The sequence below is a fragment of the Xenopus laevis genome, chromosome 6L, assembly GCF_017654675.1.
Source record: "Xenopus laevis strain J_2021 chromosome 6L, Xenopus_laevis_v10.1, whole genome shotgun sequence".
Classification (NCBI taxonomy): domain Eukaryota; kingdom Metazoa; phylum Chordata; class Amphibia; order Anura; family Pipidae; genus Xenopus; species Xenopus laevis.
Genome location: NC_054381.1, coordinates 144,552,724 through 144,573,090, shown reverse-complemented (window position 1 = coordinate 144,573,090; position 20,367 = coordinate 144,552,724). Strand labels below are relative to the sequence as shown.

Below are 20,367 nucleotides of genomic sequence, written 5' to 3'. Positions count from 1 at the left end.
CCACTTTGTGACTTTTGGCGCATGCGCAGTAGATCCGTACCAGCGAAATGCTCCTACTGCGCATGCGCCGGTCAAAGTAGGAAGAAGATTGCGTGGAAGAAGATGGCGTCAAAGGGTAAGTAACAAGTTAGGGGCATTTGCCCAGCGGGACAAGGAAGGCCAGGGGGGAGGAGGGAGGGGAAGCAACACAGGGGAGGGGGGGGGGGAGGGTTTTTGCGCCCACTAGGGTTCCTTCTCCTTTAATAACAAACCATTCACATCTGATCCTCGGAGACTTTACAAATGCAGAATTTGAGGAAACGGGAATTTTTTACGACGATGTTGGTGTAGCTATTCATTGTGTTATTAGGACTGTGTAATCTGCAAGGTTTCCAACATATCTTCAACAGCCTTTAAAGATGTCTGCGTATCAGTCATGGTGCGACCTGCAAGCTGGAGAAAATAAAAGGTGTTATTATCAAGCAACATAGTTATTTCATACTATGCAAATAAGAGTTCCACCATCAGCAAGGGCAAAATACAATTTTTGTCAAAGAATTTCAAAATTATACAACTTTATCATTGAAATATCTTTATAAGGGTAATGAAAATAGTAAAAAAAAAAAAAAGCAGAAGTTTCTAAATTTTGTCCATTAGGAATATTCTGCATAAACAATAAGAAACAAATGAAATAATGTGAATTTGATTTGAATTTCCCAAAGAAGTAAGGTGTACTGCTTATCCAGAATTCTCGGGATCAGGAGTTCTCCGGATAATGGATCTTTTCGTAATTGGGATCTGCATACCTTAAGGCTACTAAAAATCACTGAAGCGTTAAGGGCTAGGCCACATGGGAAGATTTAAGGGAGATTATTCGCCTGGCGACTAATCGCCACATCTAATCTCCCTGAATGGCTCGCTGGTATCTCACACCCGCTAGCGCTAACGTCGCCTGCGCCTATTCACACGCGGAAACACGTTTTTCAAAGTCGCTTGAAATTGCCTCGCGAGACAATTTCGACCGACTTTGAAAAACGTATCACCGCGTGTGAATAGGCGCAGGCGACTTTAGCGTTAGCGGGTGTGAGATACCAGCGAGCCATTCAGGGAGATTAGTCGCCTCAAAGACGCGGCGATTAGCCGCCAGGCGACCAATCTCCCTGAATCTTCCCGTGTGGCCCTATCCTTAAGGGGTTGTTCACCTTTGAATTAACTATTAGTATGATGTAGAGAGTGATATTCTGAGACAATTTGCAATTGGTTTTTATTTTTAATTATTTAAGGTTTTTGAGTTATTCGGCTTTTTATTCAGCAGCTCTCCAGTTTGCGGTTTCATCAATCTGGTTGTTGCGCTCCAAATTCCCCTAGCAACCATGCATTGATTTGAATAAGAGACTGGAATATGAATTGGAGAAGATGAATAGAAAGATGAGAAAAAGTAGCAATAACAATACATGTGTAGCCTTATAGAGCATTTGTTGCTTAAATGGGGTCAGTTGGAAAGAGTCGGAAGGAGCAAATAATGCAACAATTATAACAATGAAGAGCAATTGATAAGTCGCTTAGAATAAGCCATTCTATTACATAGTAACAGTTAACTTGAAGGTGAACCATCCCTTTAAAGAAACTCAATAGGACCGTTTTGCCACCAGTTTGGATTAATTATATCTTAGTTGGGATTAAGTACAAGCTACAGTTTTATTATTAAAGAGAAAAAGACCATAAAAACATATTATTTGCTTAAAATGGACAGCCTGCTCGTAATTCGGAGCTTTTTGGATAATGGGTCCCATAACTGTAAAGACTTTATGTTGATAAGGAGACAAAAATCAGTTATGTCCACAAAAACCTGGGTAACTGGAAAGCATTTTGCTTCAAAATAAAATAAATCACATTTTTCATATTCACTAAACCCCGTATGCTGCACTCCCAAACACAAACCTTTTCTTTTGACCGCCGTGTCCCTTTAAGAAACTTGGAACAAACCAGTTATAATAAGCCCCTTTAAACTAGAAAAGCTTTCATTCAACTACGAGGAATAGTTGCATTTGATTAACCAGTTTTGCATTTTATTTTTGTTCTTTATTGCCAAATGGTTTTGACATTAGGGGCATATTTATCAAGGGTCGAATTTCGTATTGAAAAAAACTTCGAAATTCTAATTCAAAAAGACCAACCGAAATTGAGTTGAAGTTTTTTTTGGTCGAATAGGTCAGTTTTCGATCGAATAGGTCCGTATTCGGCCAAATTCGAATAGTAGGAATAGCGTATTCGATCGAATTCGATTAGAAGTTTTTCCAAAAAAAACCTCTTTGATTTTCCAAAGTCCACCAATCGACTCCAAATAGGTTCTAGGAGGTCCCCCATAGGCTAAAACAGCAATCCGGCAGGTTTTAGATGGCGAATGGTCGAAGTCAAATTTTTAAAGAGACAGTACATGATAAATTTCGATATTTGAATTTTTACAAATTCGAATCAAATTTGGACTATTCCCTAGTGGAAGTACACACAAAATTGCTCGAAATTTTAATTTTTTTCATTCGAAAATTGACCTTGGATAAATCTGCCCCTTAGAGTAAAAAATTTTTTATAGAAATTAACTGTAGGGTATGTCCGAATTCGGCAGAAATAAAGGAAAATGTAAAGTTCGGGCTGGTGACCAGGCATAAAAAAAAAAAGACAACTTTCCTGATTAAAGTCGGAGACTTTGAAACACGGCTTTGGTCTGGGTAGCACGAGGCAAGCCTGACAATCATGTACCCCATTAAACTAAGATTTCATTTCCACTCCAAAGTCGTTAGTCAGGAAGAAATTAAGCCGGGCCAATTATATATTCCTATAATGATACCTTAAGCCAATTCTATTAGTGGACAACAAACCTTTGAATAGAAAGCTGCTGACTGCTCCATGCTGATTTTAAAATGAATTTTCTAACAGCATTGACAGCCTCCATCACTCATCGGTCCTGATTATAGCAAATATATTAAGTAGTTAAATGGCTGTTTCTCAGTGAAAGGCACATTCTCGGTGTACTAGCAGTTAACGGTGCTTTTTCTCAAGAGAGCACTGCTCTAATTTGCTCCGAGTCAGGAAAGCCATTGCTTAACTAAATGTGAGCGTATAAACACTTAATAAATTCTCAATATAATGGGATATTTCTCTGCTATCTGAATATTACGTCTTTGATTCATGGCTGGTCTCCTAAGCTCCGTATGATGTGTGGGGACGGATTATGTGATCAAGAACAGTTCCACCCAGGCAGGGACAAGCCTCATGAGCTCTTAACCTGCAACTGACCTTATGCTAACTATATGGATCAATCAGCTGCAGGGAACTTTTTCTGTAGTACAACCTCACATTATTCGTATGAGGAGTACTATGAATGTGTAGAGGTGCTCTGTAAAGTAAAACCATGCTGAGCATGATTAATTGTATCATTTTAGCAATTCTATTACAGACTAATTTTTTGCAAAAAGACAGATTGTGAAATAGTACTTGTGTGAGTACAGTGTTAGGGACTGATTGTCAAAACTCTCATGGTAAAAACAGTAGTGATGTGTGGGTCATCAAAAAGTCAACCCGCACACGGTCCTTACCCACAGTTCCACCACCCGAACCAGAACCGAACCCACCGATCCACCACCCACACCCAACCCCCCGATCCACCACCTGCACCAGATCCTAACCCACCAATCCATCACCCGCACCAGACCCTAACCCACCAATCCGCCACCCACACCCAACCAACCGATCCACCACCTGCACAAGACCCCAACTCACCGATCCACCACCCGCACAAGACCCCAACTCACCGATCCACCACCCGCACCAGACCCTAACCCACCGATCCACCACCCACACCCAACACACCGATCCACCTGAACCAGACCCTTACCCACCAATCGACCACCCGCACCTGACCCAAACCCACCGATCCACCACTTGCACCAAACCCACCGATCCACCACCCGCACTCAACCCACCGATCCACCACCAGACCCTAACCCACCAATCCGCCAGCCGCACCAAACCCACACCCAGCCCTAACTCGGTGTACCTCCATATTTAAAGACCCAAGCCTGTACCACTATGACATCACAGAAGTGGCAGAGCCACACAGGCATGAGTCTAAAAAAAAGGGCTAACTGGAAGCAGAAGCTGGCACAGTAAGGCCACAGGCAGGAAGGACAGAGGGAAGACCCGCCAGTCACGTGGAAGTCATCCCAAATCTGCCAGACCTTTGGGTTTCAGGCCTGCCCGCACATAACTAGAAAATAGGGAGATGTATTTTAGCCATGAAGCAGAATTGGGGCCTCAATTTAGGTGACACGATTAGTCACCATTAGTGGGGATGGAAGAGACAGCATGGGGATGTTGGCAGAATAGCCCCTCTAAAAGCAGGTCAAGGTTCCATATCAACTTAAAACTTACATTGTCAATAGTATTTTACTATGGCGTGACCCCTAATGCAAATACTCCCCCTCACATTCCTTTGCTCTGCTTGTTAGGCTCTGCCTCTTTACATAGTGATATATATATATATTTGAAAATGCCACAAAGTACAAGTGGCTAGGTGAAGTCAACAAATATTGTGATAAAAAGAACACAGTAACTTTTTGTTCCCCAAAAAAAAAACGGGTTCTGCCCCTATGGGTTGAGTCCCACCGCTTTACTTGTACCCTATCCATTATTTTTAGATTGCCCAACAGCGGGACTGTAACGATAGCAGCCAAAAATTACTTCCAGGGAGAATATTTTAAAAACTATATTACTAAACATTAATTGTTTGGACTAATTTCATTAGCTACGCCATATCTTGTTTAACCCTTCAACTGCCACCAACCTATTATCCAGGAAACCAGCTTTTTAGCCAGCAATGTAGAAAGTCCATTTATGCTTTAAATGAATAAGAAAACAGTGAGTGGGACTTCAGTGGTGCATGTCACTTAAAGGGTTAAATAATCATAACTATGCTGTTTAACTCCTGCCAGTCGCTAGCTCTATTAAACAGCATAGTCTGAATGATGTAGCTAAATTCGTTCCCATTAGCCATGCAGGATGCAAATTAAATGTATTTTAGGCAATGAAGTGGCACTGACGCATTTAAACCTGCCCCAACCCCATGAAAAAAAAAAGAAATACAGATCACCTGTAACAAATTTAGTTGAAAATATTTTTCTCCACTGACTGCTTTCAACGTAATCCACCCTACGAAATTTCCCATAACTACCCGCCATGATAAAACCCTTTGTGCAGTGGCATGGATTACTTTTTATTTCCACTTTCCAAGCTGATAAAATGAAGCTACGCCTGGCCTGAGGGAGAACAGAATGCCTTTTCTTCTGCCTCTCCCCTTCCATTCCCAGGCAAACAGGAATAGTCCTAATCTGATGCTTTGGGAGTTCCAATTCCTCCAAGAAACGGCTTTGATGCAAAAATGCAAGGTTTAATGCTTGGGAATCTTACGATAAAATCACTGAAGCTTTTGGAGAAACAAGGTCAGATTTCTGCACTCTGAATAAACAATATAAAGATAACGCACAAATATTAAAGTTGGAAGCGGCCCATCGATGTAATGCTCGGTGTAATATTCACATGGGTGAGGTTAGCAAGTGAATTAGAAAAGTTGTTCTTTTCAATAAGAGGCAGAGCTTAGGCCTTTAGGACTGATGCCACCAACAAAGCCTAAAAGCAAATAAACTTGTCTAACAGAATATTTACATTCCAGTACGAGTCGTCATGAAACAGAGCAACCGTTCTCTGAGAAACCGGGTACACAATTTTTAATGGGACTTTTTAAACTGCTGCCCAATCTCCAACTGTATCAAGTTGACTGCGTTGAAGTGAATGGTTTCCCAACATCGTGTGCGTAAAAGTGCCCAAAAGTACCAATTACAGACCTGAAGCAGGCACACTAAAGGCTGACCTAGTATCTGGTTGTAGAGTCTGTGACCAAACACAGCATCTCAAAACCATGCATAAGGGTAACAGTCAGGTTGATTCAGTTGGGTAGGTGGTACTGTATAGAGGGTAGAAATCCAAATGCATGGATATTAGTGATGTGCATGTTGACCACCGGTTGGGCTGGTTCGAGTCGAAATTTGGCCAACCATTGCAGGTTTGGGTTGGGTACCGGTTAGACTGGGGAAGTACACTCCTCATATGTCAATCAGGTGTGAGCACTGCGCAGAGACCAATTAAAAAAATGGTCAGCAGCACCAGAGATTTATGTGAATCCACCGATCCACAGAGTATACAAAAAATGTTCCTGAGTCTGGTGCGCTAATGTAAATTAGCTGCTTGATTTTATGCGTGTCGCAGGGATCGTTGCAGCGTGCACTCGAAGTCCGGTATACCCTTCCACTGCAGAATCCAGCAGCAATGTGTCTCTCTGTGTCTCTCTCTCTGTCTCTGCAACAACTTTCCACTATTTACCAGTGAAATCCTCTTGTTCCTAATTCCCTGGGCTGGAGAGGGGGTTCAAGCTAAAGTCCCAGGGTCCCTCCCCTTTTCCAGGGGATCAGAGGAGCCTTTCAGCAAAGTAAAAAGCTGGTTCTGGAGAGTTCTGGGGTGATGCTGAGGGTCCCAGACTTGCAGGGCAGTGTTACCCTGTGATTCCTCCAGGACAATGTTAAAGTATAGCAGGGCTGGGTTGATGAGTTGCAGTTACAGGCTTACAGCGCTACAATGTGTTGTTATGGGAAGCAGCAGTGACAGGATGTAGTGGGAATGTGCAGGAAGCCTTTGTGTTCTGCGCTGAGCGCTGGGCGAGCAAACACTCCTCATATGCTCCAAAGATTCCCAGAGGCCTGCACAAAAGGAGTCTACAGAGCGAGAAGAAGCGGGTTTGGGTTTGGCATGGGTCCTACAATGTTGATATTTTCTGGGATAGATTCAGACTCGTGTTGAGATTTTCCTGACCCGCATATCACTAATGGATCTAACAAGCAGAAAATATATTTGCCGTCTGTTAAAAGAAGCTATTAAGGGCAGAATTATCAAAGGTCGAAACAAAACTTGTGTTGAACCTCAACAAACTCCGCAGATCAAGGTTTTTAGATATTGATGGACTTTTGTCTTCTCACCGGGAGCTCAAATCTGCTGAGTTTATTCTTAAACAAATGGGCTCATCTGTGTGTGTTTATATAGAAAGTTTTTCAGAGTAACCATCACATGTGGTACATTTTATATGATATTCGGCACGTGTATGGAGCACGAGCTGACAATTATCGGCAAAAGACTTTGACATTGGTCGGGCAAGTTGGAATTTTGATCGGGTGACTTTGAAAGCGATCAAACATTGCCCAATTGTTTACTGCTGAATCGTCTAAATGTCTGTAATTAAAATGGACAATCTTTCCTATCGTCTACTGCCACCTTTAGTTTGAGAAGGGCTCAAAAGCAGCAGAACTACAAATGAACGGCTTTAAACCTCATCTATGGAATTATGGGTGGAAACATACAAAACACTCATTATTATCCCTGTGGCCAACTATGCATCAAGATAATTTAAGAGTCAAATGATAAATATTTAAGAATGAAAAAAAGCCTTGAAATACTACCCAAACTTCTCCCATAGAAAATTTACCAAGAAAGACCTAGAGAAATGTATCATTTCCCCACAAATATGTCCTTTTCAGTTCATCAATTCACCTAGAAAAATTCTTGAAATCTTTTCACCAATGTGTGTGTGTGCATATACATGCCGAGTATTTCAGCAAGTAACAACAGTATAACGTAGGGGAATATTAAAGGAGTTTTGCCACATGAGTAGTCCCTTTGTACCAGCACAGCTGTGGAATGGTTCATGGTTTCACCTAGTGCAACAAATTCTACAAGGCTTCAGTTATAAACATGGATCAGTTACATTAAAACTCATCCCCACGATATTTTAACTGGAAAAGGACTCGGCTAAGTATCACATTAATACACTCTCTGAGCATTACTCAAATGGGCTTGGCAGTGCCAAAATTCTTCTCCCTTTGGATACGCCAAACCAAATACTTAACTAAAATAATGTTGTGTAACGCTTACTTCTTAAAAAGTCTTCATTGAATAACAAGGAATAACATCACAAATAACCGCCCAACTGTCCAAATTAATTAAGGAGATACGTAATGACTAGATATGTCTATGAATGTATTTGTAACAATTTGATAATATTGCATGAAATGCGAATATACACAACTAAGACAATAACGCTTATGTGTTTCGCAATAGATGTTGCAATTTTAACTACTGCCAGGGAAACAGCAGCATAACAACTACTGCTTCTCTGGAAGAACCACAGATAACAAGAGACACATGGGGGCCGATTCACTAAGGGTCGAATTTCGAAGTTAAAAATACTTCGAAATTCGACCCTCGGATTGAAATCCTTCGACTTCGAATATCGAAGTCGAAGGATTTAGCGCTAATCCTGCGATCGATCGATCGAAGGATTTTCCGTTCGATCGAACGATTAAATCCTTCGAATCGAACGATTCGAAGGATTTTAATCCAACGATCGAAGGAAAATCCTTCGATCAAAAAATCACAGGCAAGCCTATGGGGACCTTCCCCATAGGCTAACATTGACTTCGGTAGCTTTTAGCTGCCGAAGTAGGGGGTCGAAGTTTTTTTTAAAGGGGAAGTACTTCGACTATCGAATGGTCGAATAGTCGAACGATTTTTCGTTCGATTCGTTCGATTTCGTTCGAATTCGAACGAATTTAACCAATTCAATGGTCGAAGTACCCAAAAAATACTTCGAAATTCGAAGTATTTTTCATTCGAATCCTTCACTCGAGCTTAGTGAATCAGCCCCATGGTATTGGTAGAAGCAACAAAAGATGTGTTTATCAAGCTCAGCATTTTGAGCCATAGATGTTACCGGGATGAGTCAGCTAGTTAGGTTAGCAAGCAACTTGCCCCTCAGTATAAGGTATATTTGGGGAACTTTCTGAAACAATTTTGTTTCAACTCATAGGGGTAAATTTATCAAAGAGTGAAGTTCCGCCACTAGAGTGAAATTCCGCAGCTCTCAATTCATTTCTATGGGATTTTGAAAGGCATATTTATCAATGGATGAAAGTGAAAGTTCACCCTTTGATAAATACACCTATAAAAATCCCATAGAAATGAATGGAGAGTGGCGGAATTTCACTCTAGTGGCGGAACTTCACTATTAACTTCACTCTTTGATAAATCTACCCCTTAAAGAGATACTGACACCAGGTTAAATTAAACTCATTTACATCTACCACGCAGCCATCTTCTGGGTCTTCGGTAAACTTAATGGGAGATCGACATGTTTACACATGCGCAGTTGGAGCAATTTTCCAGTTGGCAACAACTGCACATGCGCCAAAACTCACGAAAATTGCTGAAGCGCTGGAAGAATACACGAAGACCCGGAAGACGGCTGCGTGGAACGCTGATGCCAAAATCTGCGCCGAGGGGTAAGTATAAAGTATGGGGCATTTCCCTCGGGGGGCCATTTAGGCTGGGGGAGGAGGGAGGGCGGTCTCGGTGGGGTGGGGGTATGGGTTTTTTTCTTAAAGGGTTGAATTCTCCAGGCTGGTCTATCGACGCATCACTAGAACAGACACAGGCAGGCATGCCTACTAGCCTTCCTCTAATTCCACCAATAAAACAGTGGCTACAGCCCAGTTGTCACCAGGACGGAACAATTTGGCATTGTTGCCTTGGTCCCAACCCTTCCAGCCGCAATTGCAATAAAACCAAAGGATGCACTCAATCTAGGATACAGCCATCATTTTTGGCAGAATGCGGGCAAATCCATAGACTTGGATTAGGCACTTCATGTTCAACACATAAGATCATTACACGATTTTAAAATTTATCTGAGTATAAAAATTATGAAATGTGGCACAATACGGCAAAAGCTTTGAGAAGGTTACGATCTGCACGAGTTTCCTCCAGGTACAATGGGTTCCACCCACACTCCACAAACATGCAGGCAGGTTTCCCTGGCTCCTCATGAAATTTACCTTATTAATCAGTCACTGCTTATAGACTAAAGGTGGCCATACACGAACAGATATTACCGTACAAAACAAATTTTTGCACAATATTCGGTGTGTGCATGGCAGGAGACGAGCCGACAGATATCGGCAGAAGGCTTGGATATTGGACGGCTCCTCGATCGGGCTGGTTAGCACTGTTAGTGCTGAAACTTCAGACACAGGTAGCATTCTATTGTTTCTACCTGTATATCGGACGATTCAGCTCTACACGTGTGTATTGAAACAAACGATCTTTCCTGGAAAGATATTTTCCAGGAAAGATTGTAATTGTATCGTCTATGGCCACCTTTAGGCCTCTATCAATCTCTGTAAAGCTCTGTGCAATAGGACAGTGCTATATAAAGAACATAATAAACAGGCTTCAATTATGCATATGACTCATAAGGCACCATTGTCTCTGGACAAAGATATCAAGTCATACAACTGAATCAATGAAGGTGAAACATACAACACATGATAGTCTTCTTAACCCTATTTGTACTGCGCTCGCAGGATACAGCACTGCATGTTTTTCAGTGAAAATTAATATCGGTGGAAGGTACAAGGAGTTCTGTACAGTTGTACAACAGGATTTCAGCAACTTGTGTCATCTCTGCATCCAAATGATGTTGTTATAAACCAACAGCCAAGGCTGCAGTGCAACTACAGGTATGGGACCTGTTATCCAGAAAGCTCAGAATTATGGGAAGGCCATTTTTTTAATAATTTTTTTTCTCTGTAATAATAAAAACGTACCTTGCACTTAATCCAAACTAAGATATGATTAATCCCTATTGGGAGCAAAACCAGCCTTCTGGATTTATTAAATGTTTAAATGACTTTCTAGCAGATTACGGGTAAGGCCAGACGAGGAGATTCGGGGAGATTTTGTCGCCTGGCGACTTATCGCCGCGTCTTTTGCGCGACTATCTCCCCGAACTGCCTCAGCGTCTTTTCCCCATAGGCTACAGCACAAAATCGCCTGCACTAATGCACACGCGGCGATGCGTTTTCAATAGTCCCCCAAAGTTGCCTCACTGAGACGCTGAGGCAGTTCGGGGAGATAGTCGCGCAAAAGATGCGGCGATAAGTCGCCAGGCAACAAAATCGTCTGGCCTTACCCTTAAGGTCCAAGATCCAAATTACTGAAAGATCCCTTATCCAGAAAGCTGCAGATCATGAGCATTCTAGATAACAGCTCCCATACCAGTACAGAAATTGTATCAGGGTTTAACAGAATAAAATGCACACAAATCTATTACAATAATGTCAAAACATACCTGATAGGCTTTTTTTATTTGGCTAGCGGCCCATGTCGCATATTTTACGTTATCCTTCTTCATTTTTGCACTTGCTTTGGGATTGGAGGCGATATGGACGGAGGACTAGAAAGGCGAACACATTTAAATGGTAAGCAAATGAACAACATGTGCATAAAACAATTACATGTATTAATGGGAGAGCCGATTAGGAGAGATTGAAAGCAAATCCATTACCATTAAATCAGCTATGACCAATTTCAGCACGTTACAGAAAATAGCTTTCTCCAAGTTCTTCACTCAAGAATCCCCCTATGTTTACATGGCTCACATTTAGTACTGCAGGCACACTTTGTACAAGAATTGTAATTATTAATGTCCAGCTGGAGAATGCCAGGAACTTCTAATAGCAAGAGGCAGGAATATGGAAACTATGGAACGAAAATCCTACATAAAGTCTTCTAATTAGAAGTAAATGGGAACATCAGGATCTAATCAAAAAGCCACGAGAAAAATCAGATTTGAGAAGCTTCAGCAAGTTTAACTAATATCAGTCTGAACTGACTATGAAATCTATTAATCGCTGTACTGTTCTATTTAGGGCTTGATCTCCTGAGACCTTTAAGCCAAAACTAAATAAACCTATGCTAGCCAACATATGCTTCATTATTAATTTGTTTTAAATGCCGTGAAATTGCATCTAAAGGAGAACCAAACGTACATGTTTTATTCCACATGGAGAACAATATGTTCCAGAATCTAATTCTTCCTCATACTTTAGAAATGCACAGTTTTACAATACTAAATGCTAACAATAAGGCTCCTTCATATACAGGCAAGCTCCATATTACGGAAAAGCGGTCTCCCATAGACTCCATTTTATCCCAATAAACCGATTTTCTCTGCACTAATAAAACAGCACCTTGATCCCAATTAAAATATAACTGATGTCAGGAAAACGCAGCCTATTAGGTTTATTTTATGCTTCGATGATTTTCTAGTAGACTAAAATTCCCTACCCACTACCCTACATAGTCCCCCCTTCCATGCTTCTCATCTGCCGGCTGTTCGGTATTCTTCCGGTTCTCTTCCCTCCCTTTGGCAATTTCTGGCACTTTTGGCACATGCACAGTTGCTAAGAACTGGAAGACTGCTCCTACTGCTCATGTGCCTATACGGCCTCCACTTCCAAAAGAATAGAGAGGAGACGGAAGATGGACCATGAGCTCCACTGCACTTACTCTGCACCTATACGTGAGTGATGAATTAGGGTCACTTTAGGGATAATCACATATGTGGGGGGGAAGCAGGGACTATGTAAGGTAGTGGGTAGGGGTTTTTATAATTGGAGGGTTTAGTTCTCCTTTAAGGTATGGAAATCCAAACTTTGGAAAGATCTGGTATCTGGAAAACCCCAGGACCCGTGCATTCTGGATACCAGGTCCCACACCTGTACTGAAAACGCTTATGAACTGTTCTTTTGCGTCTTTGAGGCACTCCCTTAAAGAGCATGCAAAGGCAAAAAAAAAATCCCATGTTTACTTTTTTAATGAAAAAGAGACCTATCTCCAATATACTTTAATTCAAAAATGTGTTTTTACAAGAAACCTGACTGTATGCAGTGAAATTCTCCCTTCATTTACTGCTGTGGATAGGAATTGTCAGACGGTCCCTAACTGCTCTGCAGCCCTCACCTTACTCCCCAGCCATGCAGAACTCAAGCAGCTTTGTTTGTTTCCCTGTAGAGCGACTGTGTAGAGATTTATATAGATTTTATTTTTGCCTTTACATCCCCTTTACTGTTTCCAACTCCAGCTGCAGGGATAAAGATCACTGAGCCAGATTTAAACAGATAAACTGGGATTCTATTTGGAGGATTATTTTACTGCAGCCACTGGTTCTGCAGAGTTGAAAGAAACACAGGACCCAGTACAGTCTGCATATTCTGATTATTAATCAGTCTTGCTGTATTGGCTTCTGGCAGATATTATTTGACTTGTGCTGTTTTGATAATTTATGAAGACCCCTAAGCAGCCCAGACCACACTGAGCATGTGCACAGTCTTGGTCTTGCAAAGATGTTTAACAAAGTTACAAGATGGTGACCCCCTGTAGCCAACTATGAAAGCATAAACCATTTGTTTGATTGGGCTTGAGGTGCAGAAAGTTCATGTTTATGTTTAGTATACAAAATACAGCATTTCTAGCCTTATTTTATTTTAGACTTTACTTCCCCTTTAAGTATACAGTTTCCACACAGTTATTCCTGCATAAAAAGGGGAAGATTTACCACCACCAAATGACTTTTGCAAAGTTTCTATGCTGTGACATGTTTATATAAACTGCCTCATCAATATATTGTTTTAAAATTAAGCACTAACAAAGAAATGTGATATGTATGAGCTAAAAGGTGCTTAAGGTCAATGGCAATAAAAGCTAGCACTCAGCAGCAGAAGCTTTCATCCGCTCTGTTTTAATTTATTAGTTCAGCTGACACAGTCATAAATTATTACCCTTTTTAACCGCATCCTATAGTTACCAACATTGAAAAGTATAACCATTTCTTTTAAAACAGCAGCTGCAATCCCTTTTCACTCTCTTTTCATCAAACTAGACAGCTCCACTTGATTGGTCCACCGTTATTTCAGGCTGCATTCGGTGGTCACATTCCTCAGGGTCTCGGCCTCAAAGACTTCAGCCACGGAAAACTCACTTGGCATGTAACCAACGAATGCAGCTTGTAGTTCTGATGCGACGAACGAATGGGTCTTAAGAAACAGTTTACACATCTCATATGACAAAGATATATCTTGAAAGCACAAATTGATAAAGGTGGCCATAGATGTAACAATTACGATCTTCCTTGGAAAAAGATCTTTTCACGAAAGATTGTTCATTTCAATACACACGTGTAGAGTGGAATCGTCAGATATATAGGTAGAAACAATAGAATTCTACCTGTATTTGACGATTCAGCACTAACAATGGCCGATGTTTGTGTGCCTCCAAAGGTGACCAATCAAAATGTACCGGTTGGCCCGATAGACGAGCCGACTTTTCTGACCATACAAGCACCAAATATCGTATGAAAATTTGTTTAAAATTAATTAATAAAATCTGTGCATCTAGGGCCATCTTAAAGGTGTGTACTATGCCACATCAAACCAGAGGCCTAAAAGTTGGTTTCTAAGGGGCAGATTTATCAAAGGTCGAATTTCTAATTTGAAATTTTTTTTTTTTACTCTAATAAATTTGAGTGTACTCAAAACTCAAATGTTATCTTATTTAAGAAAACAACTTGAACGTCTAAAATTAGAACTAATGTTACTAACCCTAAAACTCAAATCGAATTAGAATGAAACTTTTTCTCCATCCATTATTCTCCATCCATTATTTTGGATTCGGCTGAACCACTGAATCCTTCGAGAAATACTGAACCGAATCCTAATTTGCCTATGCAAATTAGGGGTGGGAAAGGGAAAAATTTTTTACTTCCTTGTTTTGTGACAAAAAGTCACGCGATTTCCCTCCTCGCCCCTAATTTGCAAATAGGATTCGGTTCGACCGGGCAGAAGGATTTGGCCGAATCGGAATCCTGCTGAAAAAGGCTGAATCCTGAACCAAATCCTGGATTCAGTGCATCCCTTAAGGCTAATAACATCTTCAAATAGGTCAACAGACCTCTGCCATTGACTTGTAAATATGGATGCACCGAATCCAGGATTCGGTTCGGGATTCGGCCTTTTTCAGCAGGATTCGGCCGAATCCTTCTGACCGGCCAAATCAAATCCGAATTTGCATATGCAAATTAGGGGCGGGAGGGAAATCGTGTGACTTTTTGTCAGAAAACAAGGAAGTAAAAAATGTTTCCCCCTTTCCACCCCTAATTTGCATATGCAAATTAGGGGTACATATGCAAATTAGGGTTCGGTTTCGGTTCAGTATTTGCCCGAATCTTTCACAAAGGATTTGGGGGTTCGGCCGAATCCAAAATAGTGGATTCGGTGCATCCCTACTTCAGCAAGTTGGTGGCGGATATTCAAATTAGAACGGTTTCCATGGTTGAGGTGTAATAAATCTCACAATCTAATTTACATTCGAGATAGTGCTTGTAAATTTGAATTTGTGTGTTTTGACACAAAAAGAAATCTAAACCCTAAAAAGTTTTATTCCATGAATTTCTGTAACTACTGTAAAATAAATAAAACGTACTATGTAAAGTCCAAATAATGCTCTCATGTTGTGGTTGTTGAGTTTCAGGGCCTGGGAAAAATATTTTCTAGAAAGTTCCAGATTTTCAAGCCCTCCTTGGGTGTATTTCACCTGGAAAAAGACACAAAGAAATGAAGACAGATAGTGAAAATGGTGCACAGATAATGAAATAAGCACAAAACATGGAGACAAGATAATGGCACAAGAAAATGGGTAGAACGATTACTGTAAATGGGGAGCGCAATTAGCAATAACTGGTCTAAAAAAGTGACATCTGTAATTTCTGGCAATAATCATTCCAATGTGACATAAGCCACGCAATGCCCATTCGCTATAATAGGACGTGATCAGCTAAAACTGCGGGCAATTTATGCAGAGAAAAGAGCTCAATATACCTTGTCTGCATTACTTAAAAGTGGGAAATCTACAGGGGAGCGAATATGATGACACTGATCCCCGATTTATTGCTCACTGCCTCCCTGTGAGGCTTCTGACAAAACCCTAATGGCATCTGCTCCTATTTCAAGTTGTTGGCTGCCATAGCAAAGCAAGAATAAATTCTTCGCAAAAAACATGAAAGTGCCAAATACACAAAGATAACACATATCACCCTATAAGGGAAGAAGTAAGGGGGAAAAAAAAGAGTAAAAACACAATACAAATTTATACATTTGGCCCAGCTCCCATTTTTTTTTTTTTATTTTTGCACTAATAATTTAGCACCACGTTTTTAGAGGTGCTCCTGTGGTTTTATCCAAAGAATATGAGACTAAAGGGGTCATTAACGGCTCCAGTGGAGTAACTTAAAGGAACAGTAACACCAAATAAAGTAATGAAAATATCATGTCGTGTTGCCCTGCACTGGTAAAACAGATATATGTTCATATAAACAAGCTGCTGAGTAGCAATGGGGAAAATTAAAAAAAAAAATCTATATGGCACAGGTTAAATAGTGGATAACAGATAACACCATTATGTTCTACAGAGCTTATCTGCTGTGTAACCTGAGCCTTTTCTCCTTTGAATGGCTGCCCCCATTGCTACACAGCAGCTCATTTATATAAACAAATGTAGTGTTTCTGCAGCAAACACATCAGTTTTACCAGTGCAGGGCAACACTGCGTTATATTTGTATTACATTAAAACACTTTCATTTTTTAATGTTACCGTTCTTTTAATAATAGCGGACCTGGGTGCAGGATTCACACCCGCCTCCCATACTAAAAGTTAACTTAAAGGGGTTGTTTACCTTTGAGATAACTGTTAGTATGATGCAGAGAGTGATATTCGGAGACAATTTGCAATTGGTTTCCATTTTTTATTATTGAAGGTTTTTGAGTTATTTAGCTTTTTATTCAGCAGCTCTTCAATTTGCATCCTAACCAATCTGGTAACTAGGGGACAAATTACCCTAGCAAACATGCACCAACTGGCCGTTCTATAACATAATAAAATTTACCATAAAGGTGAACCACCCCTTTAAAGGAGAAGCAAACCCTAAAGTTTGGACTGGGATGCCAGGGGCCCACCAGAAAAGCTTAGGCTGAGGGCCCACTTTCCAAACTACTATACCTGCTCTTCTCACTCAACCTCTTTATTTTCCTAGTCTCTTTTTTGCTACAAACGATACTCTTCCATTATTAAGCCTCTTTGTTCTCATCATGAAATAGGGAATGACCATGAAATAGGCCAAATGGTTAGAAGCAAGAGGCCCACTGAACCCACCGGGAGTTTTCCTGGTATCCCAGTTGGCCAGTCCGACACTGCCTCAACCTAGCTGCTATCCGGGCAAATGCCTATAATCCTTTACTTACCCCTCGGTGCAGATCTGTCCAGCGGAGTTCACGGGTGCGATCTTCAGCCGCTTCGGCAATTTCTGTGAGTTTCGGCGCATGTGCAGTTGTCGCGAAACAGAAAATTGCTCCAACTGTGCATGCGCCGATACGGCACTTACTTCCCGAAGAGAAGAAGATGGTGCCAGCGGACAGAATCTGCACCGAGAGGTAAGTAAAGAATTAAGGCCATTTGCCCAGGATAGCAGCTAGGCTGGGGGGGGGTGTAGGGTAAGGGTTTTTTACTTTAGGGTTTGCTTCTCCTTTAAAGGTGAATCACTCCTTTAAGAGTATAGCTTCCAAAACTTGGTTATCCATGTGCAAATGGCCTTGGCTCTAGTTACCCAGTGTGGCCCTATTAGTGTTAGTGAGGAGCAAAGCTCAGCTGGTGGTTCCCAGGGCAATTTTCAAGCAGATGGTGACATTCCTGTGGGTAAGTCCTAAAATCTCACTGACACTACAGGCTAGTAATACACACAAGGAGATCAATATATGGTTCTCCTTATAATCCTTCACTTCAACATGGAACAAGGTAAAGGTGGGGTGGAAGGTTTCAGCCTAAGGGGGAAAATGAATTTTTGAAGCCAAAAATTAAGGTGTATGTATACATTGGAACAGTGGACAGACAGAGGCTTTTTTTTTTATCTTTAAAAAAAATTAAAAATCTTCAATCTTTTCATACTACTGTCCGGCAGATACGTTGAACCAGATTCCCCGCACAGCCCCGTGTACTCACTTCAGCAAACTGCTGGTAATAGAAGTGGTTGTGTGGATTAGTCAGTATGAGTTCTTCCAAACAAAAAGCAGCTTTGGCATAGCTAGAGGGAAATGAAAGCAGAACTATTAAATGCTGGTTCCTAGAAGAGCACGGAGAGAACATTGCTACATTGAATTAAATGCAATGATTTAATAAAACAAAAAAAAAGTGCAATAACCTATAACAAAGAGGAAAAATATACCCGATTTACAATACTTACAATCCACTTTTTCCATTCACTGCATTTAGTACAGGGGATTGTGACGGTGATATCTGGGTGCTGGATAGGAGCACATTACAGGGATTCTTTCCGTTTCTCCTATAAAGCTTCCTAGCCCCACTTATTAAGGGTCGGGTGTACAAGTATGGGATCCGTAATCCGGAAACCTGTTATCCGGAAAGCTCGAATTATGAAATAGCCGTCTCCCATAGACTCCGTTTTATTCAAATAATCGAAATTTTTAAAAATGATTTCCTTTTTCTCTGTAGTAATAATGTAGTACCTTGTACTTGAGCCAAACTAAGATATAATAAATTCTTAGTGGAAGCAAAACCAGCCTATTGGGTTTATTTAATGTTTTCATTATTTTCTACTTTAAATTACAGAAAGATCCGTTATCTGGAAAACCCCAGGTCCTGAGCATTGTGGATAACAGGTCCCATACCTGTACAATAGTGATGTGCGGGCCGGCTCGATACCCGCGGGTCGGGCGGGTTCGGGCCAACCTCGCACTCTTCTTCGTGGCCACTTTCAAATATCGGCTTCTGACTTCCGGCTTTATAGCCATGAGCCTGCTAGCCACGCCCCTTTTGTGATGTTATCGGCGGGCTGCACAGGTCTATAAAAAGAAATCGGATGCGGGCAGGCGCAGGTTGTGGGAGGGCGGGTCCAGGGTTTTAACCGACCCACACATCACTACTGTACAAGTTTTGAAAATAGGGTGTTTTGGCAAAGGGAATTTGCCAACCCTAAGATACTGGGGGCACAAAATACACTGACTTTAAAAGCAAATCCCAGTTTCAGCCATTACCACACATCCCCAATGGACAGGGGAGGAAGGAAACTATGATATAATTTTGGAGGGGCAGTATAACGAAAAGATGATCAAATGCCTCGCACTCTGCTTTAGAAGGAAGATGGAATGAATGCCGTGATCTTACTAAAAGTGCACCAAAGCTTGTGCTTAATCCTTTCACACTGGGATTTCCTCCTGTCACTAGAGCAATAAAACGCCCAACAAAAACATTAAGTATCCAATAAGAATGTTCTTATTCCATTCAGAATTCCTGACTGCCCCAGGCTTTGTACCATGGCAACAAAAAGTCTTGTCTGGATTAAACAAACCCCCCCCCCAACCTTTGTCTAGAAATCCCTTTTAGGATAACTGAATTTTCATTTCTAAAATGTTATCCTCCGTGATCAAGTTGTTTAGGAAGCGAAACAAAGATCACCCCAAAAATAACCCAGTAACCCTTTATGATGTCAAAACTAAAAACGTAGTTATGAAAATAATTCACAATGGGATGACTGATGCAAACATTTTGGCCAACGGGCATGGAGTGTCTCTAGCACAAGAAGCTTCATTGTGGAACAGGGTTTTAATAACTTACTCAAGTTCGTTGATGTAAAGCTCTGCGAGTTCGTGCCAAGCTTCTTGGTCACCAACAAATCTGAAAGGATAAGGGGAAAGTACTTGAGGAGAAGAACAAGGTGGGGTGGGAAAGAATACGGGAACAGCTTGGAAGCAAAAAGCTAAATCAAATGCAAATTCCATTTTAATTAAAAATATATATCAGAATGGGGGAAAACAAAATCCCCTTGTAAAAAAAAAAAAAAACACTCACTGCTCCAAATACTCATTCAGCTCTCGGATGGCCTCCGAGTTTCTACCCTGGGCTTTCCGAATGGCAATCTTTCTCTTTCTTGCTGCCTGGAGGGTGACATTAATAGAGGATTAGGTGCTGGTAATTCCCGAAGGTTTTATTTCTAAAGAAGGTAATTTGGCTGTGCAAATTATTATCTCAATGCCAGAGGAATTCCATTGCGTGGCCACTGTTTGATTGGAGTACATAAACATACCCTACGGTGTTCCATGGAAGCAATGCAAAGTACCTCTTACAATGACATTACGTGGGCCTTTCTTTCACTGTATGCATCACTTCATCCAAAGAGCCCGGTGTTGTAATTACACACCAGCAGGGGAGGCTAATCCTCAAATCCCATTCAGAGTTGTATCTCTGCTTCCTGTCATGTCTATAATCTCTGGATATGTTCAAGGGAAAGGGGTGATTTCGGCACTCGAGAGCTAAACTCTCATCACA

At 41.1% G+C, this 20,367-nt stretch overlaps 1 protein-coding gene across 1 annotated transcript in view; it reads right to left on the bottom strand.

Annotated features, from left to right (window-relative positions):
- Positions 1–321: 321 nt before the first annotated feature.
- The window catches only part of emc2.L (ER membrane protein complex subunit 2 L homeolog), a 50,179-nt gene continuing 30,133 nt past the window's right edge, over positions 322–20,367 (bottom strand). Inside the window, exons 7-12 of the mRNA XM_018266428.2 lie at positions 19,891–19,976; positions 19,657–19,716; positions 18,025–18,106; positions 15,457–15,567; positions 11,267–11,371; positions 322–432 (exon numbers count right to left, since the gene is read on the bottom strand). Of these exons, the coding sequence (XP_018121917.1) occupies positions 346–432; positions 11,267–11,371; positions 15,457–15,567; positions 18,025–18,106; positions 19,657–19,716; positions 19,891–19,976 (531 nt within the window). The 3' untranslated portion in view covers positions 322–345. The remainder of the gene's footprint in view (positions 433–11,266; positions 11,372–15,456; positions 15,568–18,024; positions 18,107–19,656; positions 19,717–19,890; positions 19,977–20,367) is intronic.